Genomic DNA, 27,780 nt, shown 5'->3' with positions numbered 1-27,780 from the left:
CTGTAGACAGTCTCATCTCCTCTCGGCTACGCTGATTTTACAATGAAATTGAATGACATCAAACTGGTAGGATTGGGTAAAGAATATGGCCCAGTATGCCTTTGCTATTGAAGTTATAAACTTTCATGTGAGATATGAGATAGGAAAAATACAAAAATTAAATTAAAAACAAGTTTTAAGAATTATTATTATTACTACTATTTATCATTATTCCCTTCTTGTTCTGAATTTTGTTGAATACAGAAAATGTGAACAATTGCAGAGATTAACCAGTTTACATGAATGACAGCTCTACTTTCTGCTTAAGGAAGACCATATGCTTTGCTAGATCACATTCAAGGACCACATATAATTCACTGCAGAGCACACAGCTATCTGGGAAAGGCATATATACTCCATATATATGGAATATCTGAATTTCAGCTGGCTGCACAAATGAATTATGTTGCCTGTGGAGTCTGTAAAAAGCCTCAAACATAACATAGCTCCCAAATGAGGTGAACCCAAAAAAATTTAAAAAGTCAAGGAAAATAAAGTCAAGGAAAAGTAAAGTCAAGAACGTAGAACATACAAATAGCTGCAGTGTAAGGAAAGATATTTGGTGAAGTTCTCTGAAAAGCTGGAGCTGAATCAGTTAAAAATGCCCTGGAGAAAGGAACAAAAGGAAAAGTATTAGATCTGGTCTTTAAAACCAGACTGTATGATACTTAAGAACAGAAAGGGGCGTGCTTTCTGAGCTGTAGAACCTCTGCATTTCACTAACAAGCCAAGGCGAGCGAGCTGAAGGAGTTAAAGGAGGATCCATGACCAGAAAGAAAAAGCTGAGCTGGAGGAATGAAGGCAAGGAGAGGGGACTGGAGCTCTGATGGAAACCTAAAAACATGCTCCATGACAATGAAATTCCTAAGAGAGTGCATTTTGAGTGTCTAACAATTTGCCTAGAATTACTTTGCTGCTAATAAAGCACTTGATTTAAATACTGCTTGCTAAAATCAGTGTATTGCTAAAATCATTCTTCAGCTATGTGGTTTCTTTGAAGAGTCAAATTTTCAGACAGCCAACTGAGAGAGAGGAAGAAGCAGCATGTTGGGGAGGGTACATGTAAAATATTGGAGACGTCTGGGGAAGGAGGACTCGGCTTTTATCTTGTGTTACCTTTTTCTGGGTTATAGTTTTCAGCTCCTTAGGAAACGGCAGTGGATTGAGAGTCTGTCCCCAAGGAAGTTTGCCCATGAGGACAAGACCACAGTAGGCAGCTGGAGCCTGCACAAATCCCCTCCTTAGACGTGAGTCAGTCGATGCAGCCAAGCTCCCGGCTGGTAACTGCCCATACTGGGCCGATGGTACCAGCGCTATGTCAAAGCACAACTCAGTCACCCGTGTGAGTAATAAACACTGCAAAGACTGCTTCTGAAGTGCATTATGCAGAGTCAGCCATACTTTCAAACCCAGGAGCCTAAACTGTACCTCTGGATAGTCACCCAGGCTGTCAATGGGAAGGTATAAATTAGGTGCCAGGTAATCGTTCATCCACCTACTTAGACTGCAGATCTTTCTCTGGCAAATCTTTCATCTTGACTACAAGATACCGTCTTTTGTTCACAATCACATTGTGCCTGTAAATTGTCAGTGCATTGCATCTTATGCATTGCTGTATGAGTAAGTCTGATGGATGCTATGCAAGTATCTCCAGATGAAAATCTGTTCTGAAAGACATTAAGAACAACACATTGCTGCAGGTTCCTTACAGCTACTACTTCTTGCGAAATGCCAGACATTTTTATCAATAAAAATGGAAATAAGAAGCCTGAGTAGGCTGTGAGACTGCCCACCGTAAGAAGGAGACATTATAATTACAAAAGAACAAACCATGCAAAATTTGAAGTGTATGAGGTTTGGTGACCCTCTCAAACTATACTGTTTCCTATAATTAGTTGAACATAAAACTTTTTTTCCAGTAAGTTTAAAACCACATTTTATCCCCAGAGATGATTCAATTTAAAACAAAACACATATTGCTTTTAGCTAAAGAAAACATGCTATGCATGGAAAAAAATTTACCACGTATAATAGCTTGGTTCCTAGAAGTCGCAACTCTGAACGAATACATTTTAGTCTTTGCATCTTCAAATGCTGTATTTTGTCGCTACTTGTTTTCTCTCAACAGAAGAAGTGGATGTGCTATCCCAGGTTTTCAGATAATGGAAGTGAACTTTAAGTAAAACAGACAATAAGCACAGGGATTTGTCCACTGCCACGCAGAAGTACCAGGGCAAATGGGAGATGGTGCTTTTGTACAGCAAGCTGCCCTACCGCGGACACATCTGACCTCCCAAAACAACGGATCCTCAGTAAGTCGCCCCATTTCTTCCCTCCTTTCCTCCAAGTGGCTCCATTTGCCCCGTTTGCCAACGCAGGCAGAAGCGCTGATGTTGTTGCACGTGACACGGCGGTCGCTGGCAGGGACAGGCAGCACCTTTAACTAAGGTGCCCGACAGAGGTGGAGGAGCACTGTGCTTCCAGCCACAGAAGCCCCTGGGAGCCGCACGCCCGAAGCCTGGCTTAGGTTTTCGGGTTTAAGGCCTACCCCAGACGCCCCAATAAACCATAGCGTTCCCTCTCCCCACACACTTCGTTTTGGAGAAGTACGTCCCCGGTCACCCTTCGGTGATGGCCGTTTTATTGGCGAGGCCCTCATCGCTTTCTGGGTCTATTTTTTCAGCCTTGACAGCAGACCCAGGCCGCAGCGGGAGAAGGCCGGCACCCCGGCCGTCCCCGAGGCAAGGCCCGGGCAGGCAGCGGGCGCCGTGCGGGGCCGCGCCGCCGGACGCCTCTCGGCCCGGCTCTTCCCCTGCGGTCGCGGGGATTTCCGCCCCGGCGGGGCAGCGGTGGCCCTTCGGCTGAACTCTTGAACTCACGGGCCCGGCGTGAGGCAAACCGAGCCGGCCTCACCCCAGTCACAACACAGGCGACGGCGGCGGCGGCACTCCCCCGCCCGGCCCCCCGCCGCCACCCCGCCCCCGCCGGGCACGCCGCCGCCCGCTAGCGACACCGCCCTTGCCCGCCCTCCCGCATCGGTTCCCCCCCCCCGCGGCTCCTCCCAGCCCCGCCTCCCGCCCGCCGGGAAATCTCGCGGGGTTATGCTAACGAGGCCGCCGCCGCCCCGCCCCTCCGGTTCCCTCCCGCCCTGCGCCCTCCATCTGGGTGGGTGAGTGAGCGAGGGCGAGTGCGGGCCGCGGTGCGCTGTGGGATACTGGCGGTATATAGTCTATCCTCGGTGCGGCGTTAGCTAAGGGGGCCAGGCAGGAGCGGGGTATGAAGATGGCGGACGCCAAGCAGAAGCGGAATGAGCAGCTGAAGCGCTGGATCGGCTCCGAGACCGACCTGGAGCCGCCCGTGGTCAAGCGCAAAAAGACCAAGGTGAAGTTCGACGACGGCGCCGTCTTCCTGGCCGCCTGCTCCAGCGGGGACACCGAGGAGGTGCTGCGGCTGCTGGAGCGGGGCGCCGACATCAACTACGCCAATGTGGACGGGCTCACCGCGCTCCACCAGGTCGGTGCGGAGCCGTTTCCGCCGGCCGGGGGGGGCCTGGCCGGGCTCGGCGGCGGGACCGGGGCTTGGGCAGGCAGGGAAGGGGGGGCGAGGCCGACCGGCGAAGTGCCCCCCCCCCGGGAGGAGGTGGAGGAGGAAGGGACCGGAGGCGGCTGCTCTCCCCTCCGCTGGGGGGTGTCGGGGCGGGGAGGGGCCGGGAGCGCGGGGCGGGAGGCGGTGGCGACCGGGGTCAGGCTTGGGGGCGGCCGGCCGGAGGGGGCCGCGGGCGAGCGGCCCGGGCCGGCTGGGCTGGAGGGGGCGAGAGGCTGCGCCCCCTCCCCGCAGGCTGGGCGTCGGAAGGGGGCGGTTGGGCCTCTCCTGCGGCGGGGAGGAGGTGCCCGGTGACCCTCTTTCGCTTTCCCCGTTCGACTCGCTTCCCCTGTTGGCAGCGCCTCCCTCGGGAGGGACGGGGGGAGCGGGCCCTGCCCCGAGTTGTCTGGGAGGCAGCCGGGGTGGAAGGGGACAGGTGCCCCCCGGCGGAGGGGTGGTGGCCGGCAGGTGAGGGAGGCGGGCTCGCCTCGGGGGGCGCTTCCCCCGGTGCCGCTTGCCCGGGATCCCGATAGCAGTTTCCTGCTTCCCCCGTCTCCCCGGTTTCGCGGCAGTTGAGCCGATTAAACCCCGCTCGTGTGTGCGTGCGGGCGCGTGGAGAGACGGGCCGTCTATTTCTCTCCGGTTTCTAAGGGGAACCAGTGTTTTGTTCCTAATACAGCAACGTGTATCAATAACGGGCGCTTGCTTTCTTTAGTGATGGCTTCTGCCGCAGTGTGAAAGCTGAACTTTAAGGGGAGCAGGGCTCTTACAGTTTTCTTTCGTGCGTTGGAGAGCAGTAAAAAACCGAATCCATATTGCTTTGTTCTGGTGCGGGTATGCGGGAGGGGGGCTGGTGCTGAGGGAGATAACTTTCACTTGGGGCAGGGGGGGAATGGAAAGGAAACTGGCTGTGAAGTTTCCTCAAAATGGATGCTTTGTGCATGTTGAACTTCATAGCAGTCTGATTGGAATCTCAAAACGTTAGCCAAATAAGGAAAGGCTGTGGCAATCCGAAGATAATGCGGGTTTGCCTGAATAGTTTTTGTTTCTCTAGAAGGCCAAAAGCTTCCACACAATATTAAATTCACTGGATATCCAAAAAGCAAAATATTATCTTTGACAGGCTAGCTTCTTGTTCTTAAGTTTAGAAGTTGTTCAATAGTTTAAAAAAAAAAAATCTTAATGATTATGAGATGTAGGTTGATCAAGTAGAAATCTTCCCAGAATGGTTAGGTGAGGTAATTAGGACATTGTTGTTATACAGTGCTTTTCTTAAATTCACCACCTCATTTTTGTTTAGTGTATTTTATCCATCCCATATAGATTTTTTTTCAAGGATGTGAGGCTCTACAAATACATAAGGTGCCCCATAATAACGGATAGAATCCCCTCCTGAACATGAGATGTAAAATTCTACTACTCTTTGCTCTATTTCCTGTGTATTAGTTGTCACTTGCTCCCCTGTAAAGGGTATTGGTTTACTTTCAGTTGTGAACTGAACTGGAAGAATGAATGTGTGTTGTGGTTAAGCCTGTCAGCATGTTACTGCAGCATGGTTACCTAACTTCAGGCTAGCCTGTCACTTCATAGTGAGGTTTTATGTATTTATCCTTCTCTAATCAAGTTATGATTGCTTCGTGCTTCCAGGGAGCTCTGTGTTAGAAGTCATACCTTAACTGGTTAGATCGTTGGGTCTGCAAGTTACTGTACTCCAGTGATTGGTAGGAAAGCATGACGTTTGGTTTAACTCTATTGTTAGAATAAGAGATGAATGGTGGTGTCTCTCTTCATGAAGTCCAGATGGCATTTTCAAAATGTCTTTGATACTATATACAACAAAGCTTTCATCAAGATCATTCTGAGCTTATTCTCCCTTCCTTTTTACCTGTAGTCAGCTTGCAGTTTGGAAGGGCAAAGTCTAAGGGAACAAAGGTGAAGATTTACATCACTGCTAAAACTCTTGCTCACTCTCCTCGTTCCCCTCCCCCCTCCTCCAGTGATACCGAAGAGCCTTTTCTGGTTTTATGTTATTAAAAGCAAATACGAAGATCAATTGTGAAATTATAATCCTCTTGAGGCAGTCCAGTAAATGAATGTTGCCTTTTGCTATAAAAAAAAAGCATATAACAAAAGCCTGCCCATGACCAACTCCGTATGGTTTCACTTCATTATTATCAATAAATCTTATTCTCCTTGAATGTGCCATATGAAAGGTGCAAATCATACATGATGCAGTCTATAACATGAGTTCATTTAATCAGATTTGGCAGTGGTGTGGAACAAAGCTGTTCCCAAAGGAAACTCTTCAAAAACTTGTCATTCTTCCTGACAGAGTTTTGTCTGACTGATGTCAATTGTGTCAAAGTCCATGTTGGTTGTGTTTAAGACTGCCATGGTTTGCTGTTGCTTTATGCTTTTTGTTTGTGGTTTGGTTTTGGGGGTTTTTTTGTGTTGTCTGTCAGATCCCATGTAGATTTTACTGCTTCACAGGAATAAATTTATCTCGGTAAAGATAAAGTGACTCTACCTCTTTTGGGTTGTGTCCTTTTGGTCTTGCATCTAACTTTTTTGCAGCTGTTGAGAAGAAATGCATGGGTCTGCAATAGCAGTGGAATTAAATATTTAATATACTATTCAGCCTTTGTTTTTTCCAGCTAACTATGACAGTTACAGGAAGAGATTTAAGCTGTGTTTTCTTTTCCATAGCCCAGGTGCTGAGGGGAAAGTACCATTAATCCTGAAATTCTGGCGAACTTCAGATCTGGTCTTTAATGGAGCATCAAGCTTTGTTACTAAAGCCATTAGCCAAACTTTTCCTATATCAGTGGGCTAAAATGCCATCACCATCAGAAAGCTTTATGTAGAATCATTTCTCTTAATGCATATGGGAAAGAAAAAATAACAATTGGCTTGGTAGCTTAGAGAAGGAAGGAGGAGAGCATATGCAGGTACTTTCTTCATCTCTTGATGCTGCCAGTGAGTGATTTTGTCTTATATTTGTATGCGCATAAATGAGCAGACTTGAGTGCATCATATCTGAGGACATGTCAATTAAGTTTCTTTGAGTTAAAAATCTCACAGAAGGGGAGAAAATTGTTATTAGATGATGATTATTATTCCTGTATGTAGTATTGGGTTCAAATGTCATTCTCCTTAAAAACTTGTTCTAGCATACATTCAGGTTAGGCCTTCAGCACAAAGGACAAAACTGGGTATGCCATTTTTCTATCTATGGGAGATACATGCAGTGTAGGATATTGCAGCAGGATAGTATGTATTCTGCTGGAATATCCTATGTTATATATGTTGTGTGTATATATCTGTAAGACCAGAAAACTTACTTTTAAATTAGACCTTAAATTTACAATCAGATGTCTGTTCCGTTACTTTAGTGGAGGTTGAAGTTGATTGTTTTTAAATACTGCGTTCACGGGCAGTTTTCACGCAGGATGGATCTAACTTGCAGATAGTGCAGCTTTTCTTGTCTGCCTTAACAATTGAATGCAAGGAGAAATTAAGAGGAAAAACAGAGCCCAGAGGTGAGCTGTGACCTCACAGATTCATAGTTTCCACAGAGTGGGGGGGGGGGGGAAGTGGCATATTCCGAAATAATGTAAAGAAGAGACTATCTACTGTTTTCAATAAAACCTGGTCCCTTCTAGGGCAGTCATATTTATTCGGAGTGGGATTTGGTTCTGTCAGCCTGAAAGCTTAGCACGTATCCTTCCTCAGAGTTTGGATTCTCTCTTCCTCTCTTTCCTTGCCTTCCATGAAAGAGGGCTTGGTTCACTAGCTCTGATTGGAATTTATTGCTTAAGTGACTGAAAGTAATTTGCCTAAAAGTTACGTAGAGCTTTTTATGGGAAAGAGGAGCTCACCCTTTCTGGGCAGCACCATGGGAAGGCTGCATGTGGTGGGGAGGGATCGTGATGTGACCAGCTTCCTGGAAGGCTGGATTTCCTATGCACGCTGCTCCCCTGGGAGCACGGGGTGTGCACTGTGGAGTACCTGCATGCTCCTGATAAAGAAGGCGGCTGAGATTAGGCTGTGGTTAGGTATGGCAATTTATGCAGCCTGCTTTTTGGCTGTCCTTCTTTGAGGTTGCTCAGACTTAGGAGGTGGTAACCTGGTGTTTGGCCTCATTCACTCTGGGTGAGGAAGGTGGGTGCTGTGGCTTAATTCCACCACATAGTATGAAAGGAGCATGTCCTGCTGTCTTGATCTTGCTTCTTTCTGGGGAGGGTACTGCTTTGGAGGTAAGATAAGGGAAATTGTCTTGGCTGTTTGTGCATGGGGATCATTGAGTACTGTAGGTGTTGTCACTGGTGAAGGCTGAACAGCAAGAGAGGCTCCTTAACCTTAATGAAGGATTCATGTGCTCTTTTTTGTCCAGGACAAGTACAGTTTAATTAAGCAAAGTTCCCCAAAGGCTATCTCTCTGTTGCAAATATCAGTGTTTTTCTGCAACTCTTCAAGTACTAAATTGAACATGAAGGTGAGACTGTTTTACTCACATTATAGTTATGTATTAGTCTGCAGGCATAGCAGTATGCCGTGTTAAATAGAAATTTTGATTTGATGCCACTGCTGTAGAACTCTGCTGCTTTGATCCCTTGGTAGTAATTAAGATGCTGAGAAACTCTTCACAAGTGTGTCTCACTGAACACTTACTCTTTCTAACTGATAAAGCATAGTTATTGCTGTCTTAAATCCCATAGAACCCACAGGAAACATTTCTTGGATAAAAAGTACCTTCCTTTATGGGAGTTTCTGCAGTAGTTTATGTGAAAAATTCTGTCAGGACTCCGGGTGGCATGCTTATAGTACCTGATACAGTAATGGGTATCGTTACAGTAGGCATCAACTGTCATCCTTGTTACGACATCCTTTCAAGCAGCAGGGAGTGATGAAAAAGAGACACAAAATCTAGCAGCAACGGATCCCTTTGCCTTAGAACTTGATAGAGGGCATTAAGGCTGCCCTGTCAGGGTTCTTTTTGACGAATGATAACACAGGTCATGTATTTGAGCTGGTGCCACAGCATGTGGAGCATGTCAAGTCATAAGAGCAAAGAACAGGTTGCTACAGTCTTAAATCTCTAGGGTATTTGCATCATAGCAGCAGCACCCAACAACCAAGGGTAAGGAAGGTATGGAAATAGCTCAAAGCTATCTTAGTAACCTCCTAGCTATGACTTCTGCGCTACCTCTTTTGGAGAGTGAAAATACTGGTGTGTATGGTAAACCTGTTAATTTTTCAAGACTGTCAAGTAAGAGGACTTCCTTTCGTACAGAAAGGTTTGTACTCGGTTATGAACCTGATGCCTAAATCTCACTGTTTGGAGGGGAAACAACCTCCCAGCCACCAAAGTCCCTAATGCTCTTGTTGTACATGATACACAACTGAGAATTTTGGAGTCCTTTGCTCAGCTTGTATTATGTTATCCTGATTTATTTTTTTTAATTCTCCATCTGTACAACAAAGCACAGAGAAAATGAGTCCTGAAATAAGTGTAATGTTGACTTCATACAGTGATTAGACTACAGAGGCTTATTTGTTTAAAATCCCCTTTGTAATAGAAGTTGGTTCTTGTGTGGGCTATAGATCTTTCTCTCCGTAGTTACAGTAGCTAGGTTCAGATTCTACAATAAGTACTTGTTAACTTCCTACTGATCTTGTCATCTAAGATTTTTTTTTTTGCCCTTTGAAATGGAAGCAAGAAGAGGAAAAACAGATGTGATTCTTCATAATATACTTTAAGTATAATAGTGGAAATTTAAATGCTGCATTCAAAAGAATTGTGTTTTGCTTGGTGTTTTATAAAAGAAACAAGTAACAATCTTTTCACCTTTTTAGGTTTATTATCTCCAAGTGTCTCTTGGCTTCTTCATGGTCTGTCAAGTTTGAACCTGGGATTTCTATGTCTGGTTACGTAGCAGTTTTCATTGCTATGGATGTTTCTTGTGCAGAAATAGAACAACCCAAGTATATTCTAGCATATAATAATTTTAAATTCTTTAAAGCAAGTTTCCATGTTAGTGTAACTGACAGATTTCTTACCTAGTCATGGAGGAAGAGTTCTACGTTCAATGTAAGGATGAATTCAGCCGTTAGGGCTTTAGTATTTACTGAAGTTAATGTTTAGGGGCAATTTCTGCTGGTCTATAGCTATGAATTTCACTGTAGCATTAATACTGCTTTTACAGTAAAGCTTTATCCATGGTATTCTGGCATTTTCTTGGTATTGTTAGAACACTTTTTTCATGATAAATCATCAAAAGCACCTTGTAAGAGTAGATGAGATGTGCTCTTGCATGTATGAATAAAACTGATGTGAACACACTTGATTTGAGGCCTTTTTGATCTTGGCATTGTAGTAGCAAGCGTGTTATTTCTTACTAAATTACTAAATTTCATTTTGTTAGCTAAATTTGAGGCTAGGAGACAGAAGCAGTCAGTATAAATCATTAGTAGCGATAAAACTTAAGTCTTCTAACTGAGGATCTGTATTCCAGGCTTAAGGGTATATGCTAAATTTTAGATGGAACAGATGGTTTGACAGGCTCTTGGCCAGTTCTTTATTTGTTCATCTCTTTGCTCATACTCTCGCTTGCTCTCTTTCACTTGATTGTTACTTGGGCTAGTAAGACACTTACTGCAATCTTATCAAAAATTGAGAGCCCAGCAAATTGCTTGCTGCTTTGTGTAATTGTGACACTTGAGGCTGGACTGACAGGACGTGGAATGGAGGAACATGCATATGTTCTTGTAGATACTTAAATTTTATCCAAGAATACATTCAGACGGGTTAGACTTAGACAAACTAACATGCTCTGAAAGGAATGTGGTGGTAGTTTTGGACAACTGTAGCATGAGTACATCCTCTGGGACTCTTGCAACCAAGAAATTGTAAATTATGCTTTGTTGCTGCCATACTGTAGTATCAATATGGAGTATATGCATATAGGACATGCAACGTATGAGGACATTTACCTAACAAATGTTGTACCAGTGCTTAACATATCTTTCTTCATTGATCTGGGCAACTGTAAAAATGCAAACTGGAATGCAGCTGCAAGACAGTGGAGCTATTGGTAAGCTGGGCAGCTTCTGATGCTGCTGGGTGGGTGGAGACATTCCAAGCTGCTTTACTTTCCTATATGCATTCCTGAAATGACAGTCAATGGAAAGCATGGCATAAGAGTGGCAGCATTCCTCAGCTGTTTCCTTTCTAGTAATTTCAAGACTAAGGATAGAACAAGAAGGCAAAAGATGATCAGGATACTTGGGGGTAGAGGGGGAAGCATTTCTGGATTTATTTTTTTTAAATGCTTTGTTTTGACAAGACCTGGTACCCAGCTTTTCTGTCTCAGTTGTTTTTTTGAGAACACTGAATCAGCCACTGTGCTTATCCTGGAAACACTGAATCTTTAATGATTCATTCACAAAACCAAAATTAGAGCAATATGATGAAGTCTTTGAACGAGACTGTTTCCCATTTATGCCTGACTGGTGTTAGCACTTACCCCATTAACAATATATTTCTTAGACTAATGGCTTCTAAAGGTCTGTTAAACAGAATGAAGAGTGAAGTTGGCTTTAAGAAGGGGATGAAACCCCTGAAAAAAACTTGACCAGCAAATGTAGCCTCATTTTGGGCCTACACACAGAAGTAGGTTTGTCTTGAAGGCTGCAAGAAAATAGTTCTTATACTACTGTAACTTCTGAATACTTTAATTCTACATTTGGTCTGTAACTGGCACATAACCATCTATTTTGATACTAAAATAACTGTAAGCTGTGGTTGTTAGAAGTGGTTCCAGCTCTAAAACGTTCTGTCATGGACCAAGTCTCACTGATTTTTTTTTTTTATTTAAAAAAATAATCAGTGTGAAATATCCTTTGATTTATTTTCCCATGTTATGATTGTAATTCATGGTCTTGAGGTCAAACTATGACAGCTTGCTTTGACAGGATCAGTGGGCCAGCCAGTGGTGATTACTACGCAAGTTTTAGTTCTGGGGTGATTATTTATTTAGTTTTGCTGTTGCTGTTTTACCGTCCTTATAGTGAAGCTAAAAGAGTAACCAAAGTATCTTCTATATACATACCTGAGTATTTGAGGTTTCTTGTACATCAGGGCATTACATGCAAGTCTTGGCCTGTGTCATGGATCTGAAATATATATATGCCACTCTTCATGTGAATTTCATTTTCCTGTTATTTTTTTGGTTCTTTCACAGAATGACTAAGATGAATGTTAGCAACATGAGACCTGTTTGTTAATAGTTCTGCTTCAAACTTAATAGGATGAACTCACAGTATTTTTCTTAAAATTTCACACTTGAATTTGAGTATTTGTCTAAGGCAAAATAACAATATCTTCATCCGGTAACAAAGGTGAACACAGCTGACAAGCGTGTACTCTGATGTATGTGTGTGGTCAATGCTACCTTTCCGAAACACTTAACTTGGATGAAGCTTTCACTGAGAAGCTGCATTCCTCTGTCAAATCTGGGATCCTTGTGGGCCCCTTTTTGAAACCAAAATACTGTCTTGGACTTCTGGCTTTGAAACTTTTGGCTTACTAAATTGTCCTGAAATTTGCTATAGCATTCTTGATTGAAAACCTATGCTTCCATTACTGAAGTGGAAAACTTGTTATTTTAAAGCTGCAAAGCATGTCATCCCAAGTTTTAACAAAAGCGTTGTCACTTGCAGTATGTTCACAAATGTATGCAGTTATACTTGAATGATTAGGCTTAATTAAGTGAATAATCTTAATGAAATCAATGAGAGTTTTCCAAAAGTGTGCCCCCATCCCGGAGATGAAACAGTCCAAAGCTATTGGTATTATCTCCTCGATCAGTCTTTTGACTACCTTCCCTGTATTCTATAAAATATAAGTAACCCTGCTTATTGTTGTTGCAGCATTAAGTTATTTTTTTATCTAGTTACAAAAAGTCAGTAACTCTTAAACTTGTTTCAATAAGCTGTTCTTTTGGAAATGTTTTCAAATCAATCCAGCCTGGTGCTTTAGGTGCCGAACTTACTGCAAACTTGGGCAAAAATGCATTGCCTAAGGTTTTAATCAAAGTGAAAAATGAAGATTGGGGTGACAGCATTGTGCCTGTGGGCCAGATTGGGACTCCTGTTGTTAAGTAATAATCTCATTTCTATCAAACCATATAAAACAATGTTTTTAGAAAGCTTGCCAAACTTCACAATTTGTGACCACTTTTATTTTGTTCAACTACTGCAACTTGAATTATTTTAGGTCCTAATTATAAAGATTTTTTTCACGAGGAGTGTATGCTTTGTCTCCTACTCAATGGAAAATAAGTTTAACACTTTATCTCTTTAAGAATAATTTTTGTGTAACATCAGTTTCTTTGCTTCTGGGTATAGCAGAGCAGAGAGGGTGGGTTGTACTAATGCTGTGGCTGTCAGTGGGTTTTTGTTTGTGAATCTCTCTGGATGTAGCTTTCTGGTCACTCATTTTCTACTTGCTTGCAGACAACCTAGCCAAATGGTTGGCATTTGTATCTCTGTACAGTTACACTTGTATGTGTGTAATAGTGGTATTGAATGCCAATACTTGTATGTCACAGTGCTTATCGGGTATTTGTATGCCTAGGAAGAGAAACAACTTTCCCCCATCTCTGTAAAGGAGTAACTTAACAGATGCAGTGGCTCTTGTGCTTAACACTTGCAATATACTTGTAAAATACTGAAGAAGGCTACTGACAAGTATATGATTGCCCTCTGTTTTAGTTGAGCTGTCTTCACACTTGGGTTTATAGGAAATAATTTCTTCATGCTTTTACCTGCAATTTGCAATGTCATACCTTATCCACAGTCTACCTGGCTTTGGCCTGATCTGTCAAATGTGACTTCAAAGAAAGCTCATGAAGTTATTGTATAAACAAGTTTTACCTGTAGCTGTAGGTAAATGTAGCAGTGGTGATTTAAAAACTACTGTGTCAAAGGAAAGTACAAGGCAACTTAGTGTGAATGCCAGAAGACACTGCATATTTTGTAAAAGTGTTTTATCGGTTACTGACCCATGTAAGAAGATGTGGGGGTGGGGGAGCTCTTTTCCAATTGCTTTCTCAGCAATTGAAGAGGATGCTGTACTCCATAATGTAGTAAAAAAGTGTCGATTGTAATTATAGGTCTGCGTTTGCAAGCTCAAGTGGCGTTTGGATTTTTAGAATACCTTCTCTACTGTTTGTTAAAGATTTGACTGCTGCAAATAAATACTACTGGAAATGTTGCACTTGCTGCTTATAGAATAATGAGAAAAATTTTCATTTTGGTACACAAATAGCTGCGGGTATAAACATCATGAATGTAAAACCGGGGGCGGGGAATCTAAATTAATTTATAGGCTGTAACAGCTTGTGAAAAGAAAGACCTAAGTTAGAGAAGCTGCAGTTGTGATTCAGGAAGAGGCTGTCTTGAGAAATTTATGCTTTGGCAACATATACCGGTGCTGGATGCAGCTGTAGATACTGATGTGACGTATGGAAACACAGGCAACCTCTGGCTGCTTGTATATAGGAAGTCTTGTTTAAAAGACGTATTACTTGCTTTTCTGAAAGTAGGATGAGAGGTGTGGAGGGATTTTATCCTTTCCCTAATTTCCTCTAGAGAGTTGTTCTTGAATTAGATTATCCTAGTGCTAACCTCTGTATGTAGTTATCCTTCACTTAAAACTAGTAATTCCTGACTAATTCCTTGCTAATGGGCTAGCTTTGCACTAATGAATAGCAATGATAATCTAATTTCATAAGGCTGTCGAGTTTGGAATCCATGTGCCGTTCTAGTGTCTAAGCAACGTTAAAGACAATGCTGTCTTATGATAAGGTTAGTTTAGAAAAGCTAAATGCGGACTAGGTATTTTTTCCTTTTTCTCCCCATAGAGGAGACTGAGCTTCATATAGTGATAATTGTAGCTAGTTGACTACCATTAATTGGGGAAAAATATTTAGTGTCAGATACTCAGCTTAGATGATGGTGTGGTAGATTACTTCTGCCTCTTTGGTAGTACCAGCATGTCAAATGTAACTCTTCCCTTTTCATGAAGGGAAATCTTCAAGAGAAGGTATTTATGTCACTGGGAGGAAAAGCCCATTTCCATTTAGCTGTCCCTTTGCCTTTTTTATCATGCAATTCTTTTGTGGCAGCTTGAGATACTGCTTTTTATATAAAATAAAAATCTTAATTGCTAGAGTCCATTCAGTATATCTAAATTCTTTTCCCCACAGTCCCTAGAAAAGGAAAACTACTATATTGATAGGTGTGAGTATACAACAGATGACGGAAGTTCTGTTTGGAGAAACGTTCATTGTAGGCTTGAAGCGCCAGGTGATTCTGTGGTACTGTCTTAGCATGCCTGAGAAGGACTGTTTGATTCATCTTCTTGATAGTTACAGATTAGCTAGTATTCAGGTTTAGTTTGTTGGCTTTGGTCTTGTTTAAGGCTAGAGACTTCCCCAAAGTATTTGAATGTCACGTTGCCTTCAGTAAGAACTTCATGCTTAAACATGTCATTTCCCTTCTCCCTTCAAGAAAAACTACCACCCTGAACAAGCTTTATTAAAGACTGGTACAAATATTTAATATGGCTTTGAGTACAGTTGGATACAGTTCTTCAGTAAAATAACTATTGACTTCTGAGTTTCTTCTTAATCGGTATTTTCAGTTCACAATTCTCAAAGATCATGTAAGGTAAGCATGAAACCTAAGTAGTAGCTACAACAGTCAGTACCTGGTTGTATTTGGTAGGATGATTGGAGTCCTATAACTGATTAGCCAGTCACTTCAAGTAGTTGCCTTATTTTGTATCTACCAATTGAGATTTATATATATGAACTCAGTTTGTCCAGTTTGAGAAGTGTGCTGTGTCCAGACTGCTATGGTAATTGCCAGTTCCTGATGCAAAGTGCCATTAACTAGACTTCTTTTCAGAACCTCCCAATTTCTGCCTAGGATTACAGATTTTCCTATTGAAATTCAAGTAAGCCTACTGTAACCATTTGGTGACTTGAATTTTTTCTTGATTCTAGCATAATTGTCCATCCTGTCACCAAAGCAGGAATGCTACAGTAACCTGAGAAGATGCTCATCTCCACGTTCAGTGCAACAGAGGAGAGAAAAAATGTACACACAACTCAATGAGGAGGGTGCACTGCATTGGGTGAAGTTTTGTATTTTGATGCAGCAGATGGATTGACTGGATGACATGTTTTGTGAGGGATTAAAATCAACTTAAATGTGTCTGGAGCAGTCATCTATTTTTGCTGCAAGAAGCCTACCCATGTGAGAATTGCTGTACCCGTGAATAAGTTACCATAGCTTTCTGGAGCCTAATCATTAGCAGATTCTCTGGCACGAGGAACATGGAAATAGGGGAGTTTTTCTGGATGTGTAGGGAGCAGTTCCTGAGGGAAGGTCAGCTGTTGGGTATGAACTTCAGTTTGACTTACAAAAACTTCACAAAAGCCAGACAAGCCTACTAAAACAAAACACTTGATTAATAAGATGGTGGATTTCAAAAGCTGTTAATTTTTTGGCATTCTTTTTTAGAGTGAGTGACCTGTCATGTCAGGTGTATATGCTGGATTAAAACATGAAAACAAGAAAATTCTGGCATGGAAAAACTTACATGATAGTAACATAAAGATGTTTTTCCATTTAAGTTTTTTCGAAATACGGCATATAAATAAAAAGCATCAGTAAAAGTTGGAGGCATGCAAACTATGGGGATTCCAATAAAAGACCAGGCAGCACTTAAAAGTAACTTTCTATTAAGAAGCCTTGTTGACATCAGAGCCATAGATACTTCAGTGACACAGTTTATCATCAACTACACAGAGATATGACTCAAGCATTTGCTTGAAGAGCTGATGTGTAATGTTCCCATTTTTGGAGAGTCTCCAGGGACTTTGTATCTCGGCAGCTGTTTGCTTACCTGCACGTACAGTAACAAGTTCTTAATCTTTTCAAGACAGAAACTCTTGTGACTGCTTTTGGGAGGCTTTGCTGTCTTAATTTCTTTCTTCTAGGATTTCGAGCACTTTTCAATTGCTCTCTATAATTATCTAATGCTGTTTTCTATAGCTAAGTTTAATGTATTAAATATGGGGAGATTTTCTTGATGTTTTTTCCTGTTCAATTTGCTTTGTCATGTTTCATTACTGATAATGTATTCGATAACATGCTTTGCATTCTATTACTACTTGGAAGGTAAACAAGTAACAGCCTAAGTCTACTGATTTGGACTGCTTTATTGCAGCTTAAACTATAAATAATACTTGGATGTTAAGACCATTTAAACCTTAAGCCAGAACCTTCAAATTTTAAAACAAAGATGGCTAAAAATCTGGCTTCAGGTGTTTGGCAGTTGAGCTCATGTGATAGGCTGTAAAACTGAGGAGTGTCACTAACTAGGAATGACATCACTAACTTTTTTTATCAATACACTTCTGTACTTACCTCTGGTAGCTGTCTGATCATGAGACCCATATTACATCGTACAGTTGCATAAGCTGCTCTTTGAAGAAGTTCTTTGACCTAGGCAAAGGTGGGCACAGTGAAAGATAGGGTGGAAAATATTTCCCTGATCATAAGATAGAACAGTGATAGAGGTAGGAGTTTTTTCTAATCCAGGTAAATTGCCCCTTTTTCTGTCCTCCTGTCTCCTTGCTTTTCTTGTGTTATAGAAACTGGATCTTGGCAATTGAATTCTTTTGCCTCATAACTTAATAAATAAGCCTCACTGGTTAGTTGTTTGTGCTTTTAGAGTTATAAAAGCAGGCTCTGAATTCAAGTCTGCATCTGTAGAGAGTTAAACAAGGTGCTGATGCTTATGGAAACCCAGCATTTGCCCTACTTCGATTTCTTGCTCCAAGAAAGGTCTGTTGTGGGTTTGTTTCCTTTCTTTGGTAGTATCAGCAACCATTGAGACATAGGATATTTACATCTCTGCTCCTCTTGACTTTGTGAGGATACCTAAGATGACACCCCATCCCCCCAAACTCATGATTGCACTATAAGTTTATCTCTGGAATGTTTTAACTCTGCTTGATGCAAGGAGTAGCAGAATGCGAGGAGTTGTTCCTGTAAAGCCGATTACATGAACCAAAGATTTCTCTGAACTCTTGCTTTTGTCAGTCTCAGTGTTTAGATTGTGAAATGCTTCTGGCACTTTCAGTGAGTCTTGATTCACTGAGAATATTGATGACTCTGTTAGGCTATTTACCTTCTTAATCTCAAATATTTCTGGGTGAAGTCCAATTTTAGTAATGCTCTGCCTTTAGAAGTTGCATATAAGAATCTTTCTTAAATTCTTACCTTAAGATGCAGATAATTTGCCTGCTTTAGGTACAATGTGGCATGTAGGTTTTCTGCAATTTTCTTGATTTCTGAATATAAGACTTAAAGTTCCAGATACTTCAGTGACTGAGTTTTATCAGTTGGTGGAACCTGACTCCATGATAACACAATGCTTGGAAAAGTTATTAACCACTTCAGTGAAAATTGCAAAAAGTTGTCAGTCTCTTGGAGGAAAATATGATTCTCTCCTTCCCGAAACACTTTAGTCATACAACAATAATACTGTTGTCAGTTTGGAAGAGGATGCTGAATGAAGGGAAGTTGCTGTTTACAAGATTATGCTGAAGGGTGAGTAGCAGACTGTTGGTGGCTTGCTGGAATAACTAGGGAAAGGTAATTTGTCTGCCCCATCTGCTTTGTGGGGGTGGAGGGGATGAGAACAGCACTTAATTTGTAAAATTACACCTTCAGGTTGGCACAATGTCTAAACTGAAAAATACAATTAGGCAGCAAGTTACTGGCTAAATGGACTGGTCCATCATGCCAAGAGAATCCTCTCTTTAGCCAGCAAGGCGTGCGTTTCTGCAGTTGAGTCAGTAGTTCTGGCTACTTTGCTATCTTGTATTTGAATGTGTATTCTGAGGCCTGTTTAACCTGAGGCTTTTGTCATGTCATCAGGTTTATCCCTTTGGCTCTGTCACAGCTAATGTCCACAAAAGCAAGAATCAAAGGGAAGTGCTGCATCTCGCTGAATGAGCGAGTGCAAAATGTCAGATTGGACTGGTTATGGTAAAGGCTGTAGGAGGTGCAATATGAAGTAAAGCTCACTGAAAAACTTGTGCAGAAGATGCTGTAGCTATAAGCAACTGTGGAGAAGAGAAGTTATATTTTTTTCAACAGAAATAGGTATCCTTTATCAGCAAGTATCAAGAGGTTATAGGTAAGAGCAAACTCATAGTGGTTTTGATTTTTTGTCTAGTTTTAAAAGTATTTGGAGGCATCTGACTTTCTGATCTGTCTATTCCACTTAAAGAACTTTTAGTTTCTAGCCCAAAGAGTGGTAGTGTATTTTTAAAACAGGCTGTTGTGATGGTTATGGAGTAAGTGTATATATTTTTCTCCCCTCCCACTTCAAGTGTAAACTACATTTACGGTTAATAATTCTTAACATTCTGAGTGGCTTTTCTTTGCAGCTATTAGGAGGAGATGTTTCCATGCCATATAGTTTATTGACTCCTGGCATCCCTTGAGTTCAGGGTTGAGTAGACAGGTGTGCTGTAGAACCTTCAGACGTATAGTAGTGATGTAATTAACCTGTAATATCTCCATGTTATTACTAGGTCTTCATACTGTTTTTACTAGAGTTTTGGCAGCCTTGATTAACCAACAGTACAGGTGCTTAGCTGGTTGACAGTACTCTTCAGTCATGAAATGAATAGTTAAAATTTTGGCTTTATGTCTCTGAATCTTTGGTGCAATAAACTTTTACAGCATTCTTTTTGAGCTTGGGAATTCAAGCGAATATGTCAGCAGTAACTTTTTTTAGAAGAATGTTCACATTGGCAAGCTTTAACTTTGTCCTCTCTAACTTATGTTTGCGTTGGGCTTGACCTGTGACTTCAATATACATACCACACACAATGAAAGAATTGTGAATTTTCTGTATTGTCATAATTCTTTCCTATATTATGCCAGTAGTTATAACACTTTGTACTTCCACTAAGTGCTGTAAGCCACTAAGTGCTGTAAGCCAGTAATCCTTTTTTTTTTCCTCAGTTCTTTTGAAGGACTGCAGGGGAGGAGAAGCATGGATGTTCTGCGCTTGCTAATCGGCAAACATATGTTGAGTTCTATGTGGCCACTGAATTTGAAGATAGAGAAGTCTTTGAATGCGTGAAGCCAAAATGCTTACCCACCATTACTGTGATATGGGATTATTGAATTTGTAATTTCATCCAACACTTGAGCTAAAACTGCTAGAAGCAGATGTTAAATTCTCCAGTAGTAGCTGAATCTCATAGTAAAGTGCCTCAGCTGATGAAGTTCTAGTACACTTGCTTTGATGAACTTAGATTATATTTTGTGCATGTATTGGCACAAGTAGGTCCTTCAGCTTGTAACCAACCATGATGTGTAATCAAGGATAGCCAGATTGCTCTGACCTCCTGCAAGTTGGTCTCCTAAAATGGAAATTACTCATTTTGCAGATCAAAATTGGAGCCAAGCAGCTGTGAATTCCTGGAGACAAATACTGAGGCAAATTCATAACTTTGCTTTTCTGTTCGACAACCAAATGACAGTTGATTCCAGTATTTGCCACTTGCTTTCAATCTTGATTGAGATCTTTTCCATGACGCCAGCAAGTATTTGTATGAGGACACTGCTTAATATCCAAAGTGCTTTGTTTTTTTAGATAAGTCTTTTTCCTTCTTAATCCTCGCCTTCTCTAGCCTTCCTCCCCTTTCATCCACTAAAATAACAAGCTCTCGCTATCCCCCCAACCTTTACATCTGTGGCTGCTGTTTCAGGGAGTTATTGTTAATTAGTGTTTAATCAGCTCAGACTGAATGGCAGGAAGCTAGGATAGTCTGACAACTTCGTGTGCACATTTTCCTATGCATGCAGCAGTGACTTTGACTACCTGTGGTCTGCGAGGTTGGTGTGGAACTGCTGAACTAAAAGGGCTATTACAAAAGTAGAAGTCAGAAACTACATGCTTATAAATGACACTTCCATAAATCTGTGCTCCACTGAGGCTCAGTATAAATGTTCTTGCCTGGATGGAGGGTTTACTGTTCCATCCTTGGTTTAGTTTTGGAAATTAAAGACAAAAACTGGGTGAAATTGTATTACTACTGTTGCTAGTGTTCTGTGCTGTTCCCAGGGGACTACTTATTTAAACTTGCAAAACCATCATCTAACTAATGTAGAAATTTTCAGTCTTGTGTGAAAACTTGCTGTATATTTTGGGTTTTGATGGAGGCTTGCAAAGAGGACTACTTCAGGTTTTCTTTTTGACAAAAATCTGACTTGTAAGCAAAAGCAGAGCTGGGAGTATGTGCAAGCAAACTACCAAACAGTTCTGCTAACATGTTCCCAAGGGGTCTTAATAAACTGGGAGAAAAATGGTGCAGCCTCCTTAAACTGCAGTGCTGATAGCCACATTCAAACCTTGCCTTTAAAGAAAGAAGGCTCTTGTAGTTGTGCCCTAGGGCTGCAAAAAACCTAATACAATGGCATACATATGCAGAATGGTTAGGATCCTTTCCCAATAGCCAGGTCAGACTAGGAATTCTTTCTGGTAGAAAGTGCTGTTTTGGAGGACTATTAAGAAGGTGAAAGACAAAGTAGAGCTGTGGTTTGCTTAAAATTACTTTAAAAAAAAAAAAGTCTTCTACTGGGCCTTGAAGACAAGAACCTGCTGTTGCATGGGTTTCACAACCTTCCTGATTCAGCTGTCAAGGAGTAGACACTGAACATGGTTCTACTTTCTGTTATGAGGTGGGCTGTATTTAAAGTATATAAAGTACCTTTGAGATGCCAGCTGTTGAGTGCCTAGTGGAAGGCTGTACTACTTCTACCACTGAAGTATCTGGAAGATATTTGCTTAATCTTTGAGCAATTTTAGGTGAGATAAAAATGGGAGGGCTGTCTTCTACTTTTTTAAAAAAAAGTCTTTAATCTGATTTATGTGGCTTTTAATTTATAGGGTCTACGGAATTCTAACTTCCTCAAGTCCTTGGCCATGGAAGGCAAGTAAATATATGGAGACTGGGTACTTAACTGCAGTTGGGTACCAAACGGTCGTCTGTTTCCTGCTATATTCTGGTTGGCCCTTCTTCCCCAACCCCACCCACCCCCACCCCCCCCCCCCACCCCCCCCCGCAAGGTTACCAGAAGGAATATGATGATCTTTGCCCCGCTCTTCTTTTAACTATGTATATTTAGCCGACAGACAGTTTTAGAATGCTGTTTGGTAATATATTGACCTCGATAGCTTGTGGTGTGGTCCTTCCTGTTTCGGTCAGACCAAGCAAGGAGTTTCTCTCCAGTCTAAATGCAAGCTTCAGTATATTTCTCCAGTCTAAATGCAAGCTTCAGCCTATCGAGAAGGGAAGGGATATGTCTCTGCTCAGCCTATTCCCGGACCTAAGAGCTTATTTCTTTGGCAGGTAGGTTTGTGTTATAATCTTCCCACTACTGCAAAGTTAGTCTGGACAGAAGTTGTGCTCATCTTAAGTGGTCTTAGTTCCTGAAAAGCATAACACTGGAAGCAGAGAAACTAGTGGAGAGCAGGAATGGCAACAGCATACCAGACAGAAAAGATTTGATGTGAAAAGAGAGTAACAAGTTTTGTTACAGCGAAGTATTCTTTGTTCCACAAAGCAGTGATATAAAATGCAGTTCTTAACTTCAATGCTGTATAAGTAAGTGAATATTTATTTAATATATAGGTTATTTTGCAGTACCTTTCTAGATTTTGCAGCAATCTATGCCTTAGCTTGGCTTTTTACTTTTTTTTTTCAAATGTGACAAATGTGCAAATAGGTGAGTAAGAGAAGAGGTGAGGGGCGCTGGCTTGATGAGAAATCGGTTTGAACAAAAGTGGTTTTTTAGTGACAGTATGGTTTAGACTGTCTGCTTTGAATAGTCATCCTTAGAATTGGAGGAAGAAATTTAGATACCCAGGATAGTTCTTTGGCAGTATTGTTTGTCGAGTTCAGGACTTTTGGTGGCATGCTAACTAACGCTCATCTATTTATTTTAATTTTTTTTTTCTTCCTTCCCTTTTTGGAGACTCTCCTGTTTTTGCTACACTCAGGCAGATTTTTGGCTACCAAAGCAGAAACCTTTTCCTGAAAACCTGAATTGCTCCACAGGTGTGGATATAGAAGCTTCTGGAGATCCTGGTGTGTGTCTAGAGCTCCTAGGTGGTACAGTAATACAGGGAGTTATGTGGTAACTGCTGTATTCAATAGCTTTTATCCCATAATCTGCCTGACACACAGACCCAGCAGAAATTCCTAATGAAACAGTGGCTTCACTTGTGCTAGGCTATGTACAGACCTCTGAAGATGTCATTCCTGCTCTACAATGCATCGTAGTGGAAGATGTATATGAAGTTTGGAGAAGAAGAATACAATCAAACACAAATTATGCTAGCTTGCATTTTAATGTCAACTTCTTGTTGAAGAAAAATAAATTTTTGACTTACTATACTATTTTGTCAAAGGCAGGTTGTACTCCATTAGTATCTGTACCTGCAAACTGAGGGGCACTATAGTAATACTGGAAGAAAAAAAAATTGTCCACTGTTCCTGTGCTGCTCAGTTTTTGTTTCATGGGTTTTTTCTTCCTTACCAGATGAATTTAATTTGAGTAGTTGGGTAGGAATACTTACTCAGAACTTCCTTACAGCAATTATACTCCAACTTTTAAATGTTATTTTTTCTTTGAAAACTGGAATACTATAAAATATGTGAAATTGTCCAATCCTGTAAACTGTAAGGTTTTTTTTGTGATAGTGTATGCATGTGTTTAATGCAATAGCTATTAAAGAAACAAATACGCAATCTTGCTGTTCAGAGACTTTACTTGTAATGCGACAAAGCAGAGGATCTTTTAACAGTCTGTAGTTTTTATTAAGTTTTAATTTATGTAAACCCAAGATCCTAAAGTAAGAAATTAAAACTGTGATAGTAGAAGTTATGATCCCTGGTGATAAAAATCTATATGTTGGGTCCCTAACATCCATCCAAAAGGTGATAAAACTGTTGCTATTTGTTACTTGGTGACAAAGAAGGGATGGGTTAAATTTATATTTTGGTATGTAAGTATTGTACAGGGTTTTTTTAAAGTAGATGGGCCATAACTCTTGCTTCAAGCTCATTTTAATTGTTAATTTCAGCAAATTTTATCTTGCTTTAACCATAGTTTTGAAGTTGTGATGTTCTGAATATGCTTAGACTGAAAGCATCCAATAAAAACAAAGTAACTTGCAGTAATGGAAAAAATGACTCAGTACAAGTTGAGAACAGAAATTAGCTAAAAGGCAAACAGTAATCCTTAGAACAGAAGTTAAGTTTAAGCACTTCATAAACTACATTGAAGATCAGTCTATTCTGCTGCTTTTCCAGTTACACAAGCGCTTCAGTCGTGGTGTTCGTGTATAATTTTTACTAAAATTTCCTAGTTTTGCCAAACAGATTTCACACTTTGGTATTCTAGGGTTAGTCAATTATTACCTTATTTCAAGAACCGTAAGCCAATGCAAGTGCAGTCATCTGAGATTACGGTACAGTTTAACTGAGGAAACTCATGCTGTGCAGTTTAGAATATCACCTGAACAATAAGGATAGTACCAGTTTCCTCATCTTCTGCTGGTTGTGCCAATAAGTGCATACTTCATTGGAGTAATGAGGAGGTTGCTGGTGACACAAGAGCCATCAACCGTTCAGCTTGTCCAGTATACGTCTACATGACAGAGTTCTGAGATGTAGAACAAATAAATCTCAAATGAAAGAAATAAGCCACTTCCTTATGAGCAAGAAAAATAATGTATTGCAGTTCCACATTTAACCTTCATTTAGACCTCATATCTTCAGTTCAAGACCTTTAGTACAGGCTGATTTTAAATATTAAGCATTAATAGGGAAGATTGCTGCAATTAGGGAGTCATTACCTCATAGTTATGAATGAGGCTAGTTCATAGGCATCTCGTATAAAGAATGGTATTAGTCAAATTAAGAATAAGGTGCTTCTTTCCTTGGATTCCTGTCTAATTCAAGCTGTTCTAACTACTTTTGCCCAAACTACAACTAATAACTAGAATATTCTGCTTAAACTACCTAGTCATGTTCTGCAATGTTACACTCTGCATTGCTAGACACGTAGCAGGCACCTACCAAGGCAATACCTGGAACTTGTGTTGTAATACATGTTGCAATTGGGTAGACTTTTATTTTATAGGCACTTCTTTTGTTACCTCAATACTCCCTAAACATGCTTAAACATGGGAGGAACTAACTCCTGTTTTTATGGCATCCAAATGAGCTCCAAATTACAAAAAACTGGCTTTGTCACCTGGTTTCCCAAGAGGAAGTGAAAATTAAACACAACTTACTCTTAAACATCTTAATCACTTTTTCAAGGTGATAATTCTCAGTTTTACACTCCTTTTCCCTTCCCACACCCAATCTCTGATGTTGGCTCCTGCATGAATGATGTGTCTATTTATATAGGTGGCTTAAGGCACATGCATGCATAGACTTCTTCCCTAGATAGCATTAACTTTCCCAGTAAGAATAGGGAAATTCTGAACAAGTGCTTTGGGTTACCTTTGTAGGCATTGGCCAAGTCTGAGTCTAACATTTTCTAGTCTCGCTGTTAGAGATAATGACTCTACAGTCACCTGAACGCAATGATTTAAAACACCAGGAAAATAAATACAATTCATCCTTTTTTGTTGTCTTATTTGTGATAAAATTGATTCAAGTTACACTTGATAACTGCTTAACCAAATAATATTAATCTATGTCTGACACCTTCATCTGAAAACCTCAATTATCAATGCTTGTCTAAGAAACAATGATTAATTTATTTACAAGTCTTTATAGAGTTCTACTGTAGACAGTAGTGAGCACAGACTCAAGAACTGGATGTTGCTTCTACACCTGGAAACACTTAAACTCCTGTAAATTCCACAGCTTTAGTAGAATTATCCATAAGGCTTGCCCAGCTGGGGCCAAACTCTACAGCCCTTTCTTGGTATACTTGGAGCATCCTTTTGTCAATGCTCACATTTAAAATCATATATTCTAGATTCTCCAAAACTGTAGCTATAACTTTAATGCAGCTTTCCAGTTTGCAAAGGCATTGTTTTCCCCATCTCTAGAACAATAAACAACTCTTATCTAAGCACACAGTTTGCATCTGTTTTAACTAAATAAATTGTTTAGCGAAAAGAGCCATCTATGATAATACCTAAACCTGTTTTACTGCAGACAATATCAAAGTACTTTTTTCTTGTCTGCTGGATAATTATATACTCTGCTTTGGAGTAGTGTGGTTAAACACAAACCCCTAGAGCAGCAAGGTGGTGTGAGTGTCTTCTGTCTCACCACTGTTTTTGCTTGCCATCTTCATGTGGGGGAACTTTGGGTTTGACATAACTCAGCTGTTTCTTCTACTTAGATAATAACCTTATTCATTCATAAGTGTGCTGCTGCTGGTGTCCCTGATATCCTGTTGCTTTTCATTAGGGCTGAGAGAATTGATTCTCATAACCGTCTTAAAAACAAAGCTTTTTCTTCTGAAACTCAACATCTGCATCGCTTTTAATGCAAATATACACACACACTATTTTGTTGATGAATATATCAACAATACGGTGGTGTATGACGATACAAAGAACAACTGCAAAGTTACTGGAAGCTTCTTGGCCAGAAAGTGACTGAGTTGCATTTGGATTCAGCTAGTCTGGATCTGTCCTTTTCTTCACTTTGATCTCAGAAAGTAAGGTTTGCATTCTGCAACATCGTTGTCTTTCACAACTGTCCTCCACAGTCGTGAGATGCAACTTTGTGATAAGAATGAGGATGAGTAGTGCCCCAGTGTGTGATCAAGGTCAGCTGCTTGCAGGTTTTGAAAGAGGAGTGCTTATTATTCTTTGTGACCTTACAAGGCTTAAGACTTCTAAATTGTCACTCGTTAAGCTAAGAAGGATGTATGCTTTTGTTTTGCCCTGGCCTGAATTTCCATTCTTTTTCTAAGTGATCATAAAGACTGCTGGGCTGAATTTTGTTGATAAGCAGTTACCCGCTCCTCTCTCAGTTCCTAGGCAGCAGGAGGGGAGTGAGGAAGGGACAAGATGTGAACTGATTCTAAAATTTTGACCTATGACTGCTAGTGACTGGGTAAGAAGTTCCAGAGTGACCGTGCAGCATCAGCTGTTGTCTGTGTAGAACCCCACTCCTTGTACACCGCAGCTTAGGATATTTAGGTGCAAAGTACTTGGCTGTTTTAGCAACCCGTTCTGTCTCAGACATTAGTTATTTCCATGGGAAGAAAGTAATCTATGGCCTAGACTAACTTGGAAAGGCAAAATCTCACCTGCGATCTCATTTCCCTCTCCCTCTTGCCTACTAGCACATTGCAGAGGACTTTGACTGGCTCATGGTATTTGTATGTCTGCAGGCATGCTACAGTTGTGCTGTGTTTTTTACCTAACCTAATTTAGTCTAACAAGAGTTAGTCCTCAGCAGAGCATTAAGTATTTTCTGTGCCATTCCTAAGGCCAGCAGTCTATTAATGCTGTATTACTTCAGTGTTAATCTGATGTTACTTATTTAGTGCAGGACTGTTAGAAAATAACTTTGCTGGATTCTAGAAGCGTCTCAGTACTCAATACAGTCCTTCCAAATGAAAGCTCACCATCCCAGCTGCCACAGAGGCAATCTCTGGGATGCCTATAGGAATTGAATGAGTACGCTTCCTTAGATGTTTCTTCTAGGGAGAGCCCATATATGTGGCTTTTTGAGTCCAAGGCCACATAAAACATGCTTTTAGCAAATTGATATCCTGCAGAGCAGAAATATAGTTACTGCTATATACTACTATAAAGTTATCTGAAGTAGCTTGGTATAATGATACTTTTTTCTGAACTAAGTGTGCATTTACTTTAGATAGTTAGGGATGTGTAGATACTCTGAACTACAGTGCTGTCATTATTATAGACTAAATGCCTACTTAAGCACAATACTTTTTGGTTGACAGCTCCTGTACATTCCTGTGCTTGTTCACTCTTGTGTAGAGAAGTTC

At 40.8% G+C, this 27,780-nt stretch overlaps 1 protein-coding gene across 5 annotated transcripts in view; it reads left to right on the top strand.

The window, feature by feature from the left end:
• Positions 1-3,194: 3,194 nt before the first annotated feature.
• PPP1R12A (protein phosphatase 1 regulatory subunit 12A) overlaps positions 3,195-27,780 on the top strand; it is a 124,804-nt gene continuing 100,218 nt past the window's right edge. For 3 of the 5 annotated variants that reach the window (XM_076333541.1, XM_076333570.1, XM_076333531.1), the window contains exon 1: positions 3,195-3,552. In XM_076333541.1, coding sequence (XP_076189656.1) covers positions 3,316-3,552 — 237 coding nt within the window. In that variant the 5' untranslated portion in view covers positions 3,195-3,315. The remainder of the gene's footprint in view (positions 3,553-27,780) is intronic. The other 2 variants (XM_076333560.1, XM_076333550.1) reach the window with 1 other exon arrangement.

Source organism: Aptenodytes patagonicus, chromosome 1, assembly GCF_965638725.1.
Source record: "Aptenodytes patagonicus chromosome 1, bAptPat1.pri.cur, whole genome shotgun sequence".
In the NCBI taxonomy this organism is placed as follows: Eukaryota; Metazoa; Chordata; class Aves; order Sphenisciformes; family Spheniscidae; genus Aptenodytes; species Aptenodytes patagonicus.
This window is presented reverse-complemented; position numbering and strand designations above follow the sequence as displayed.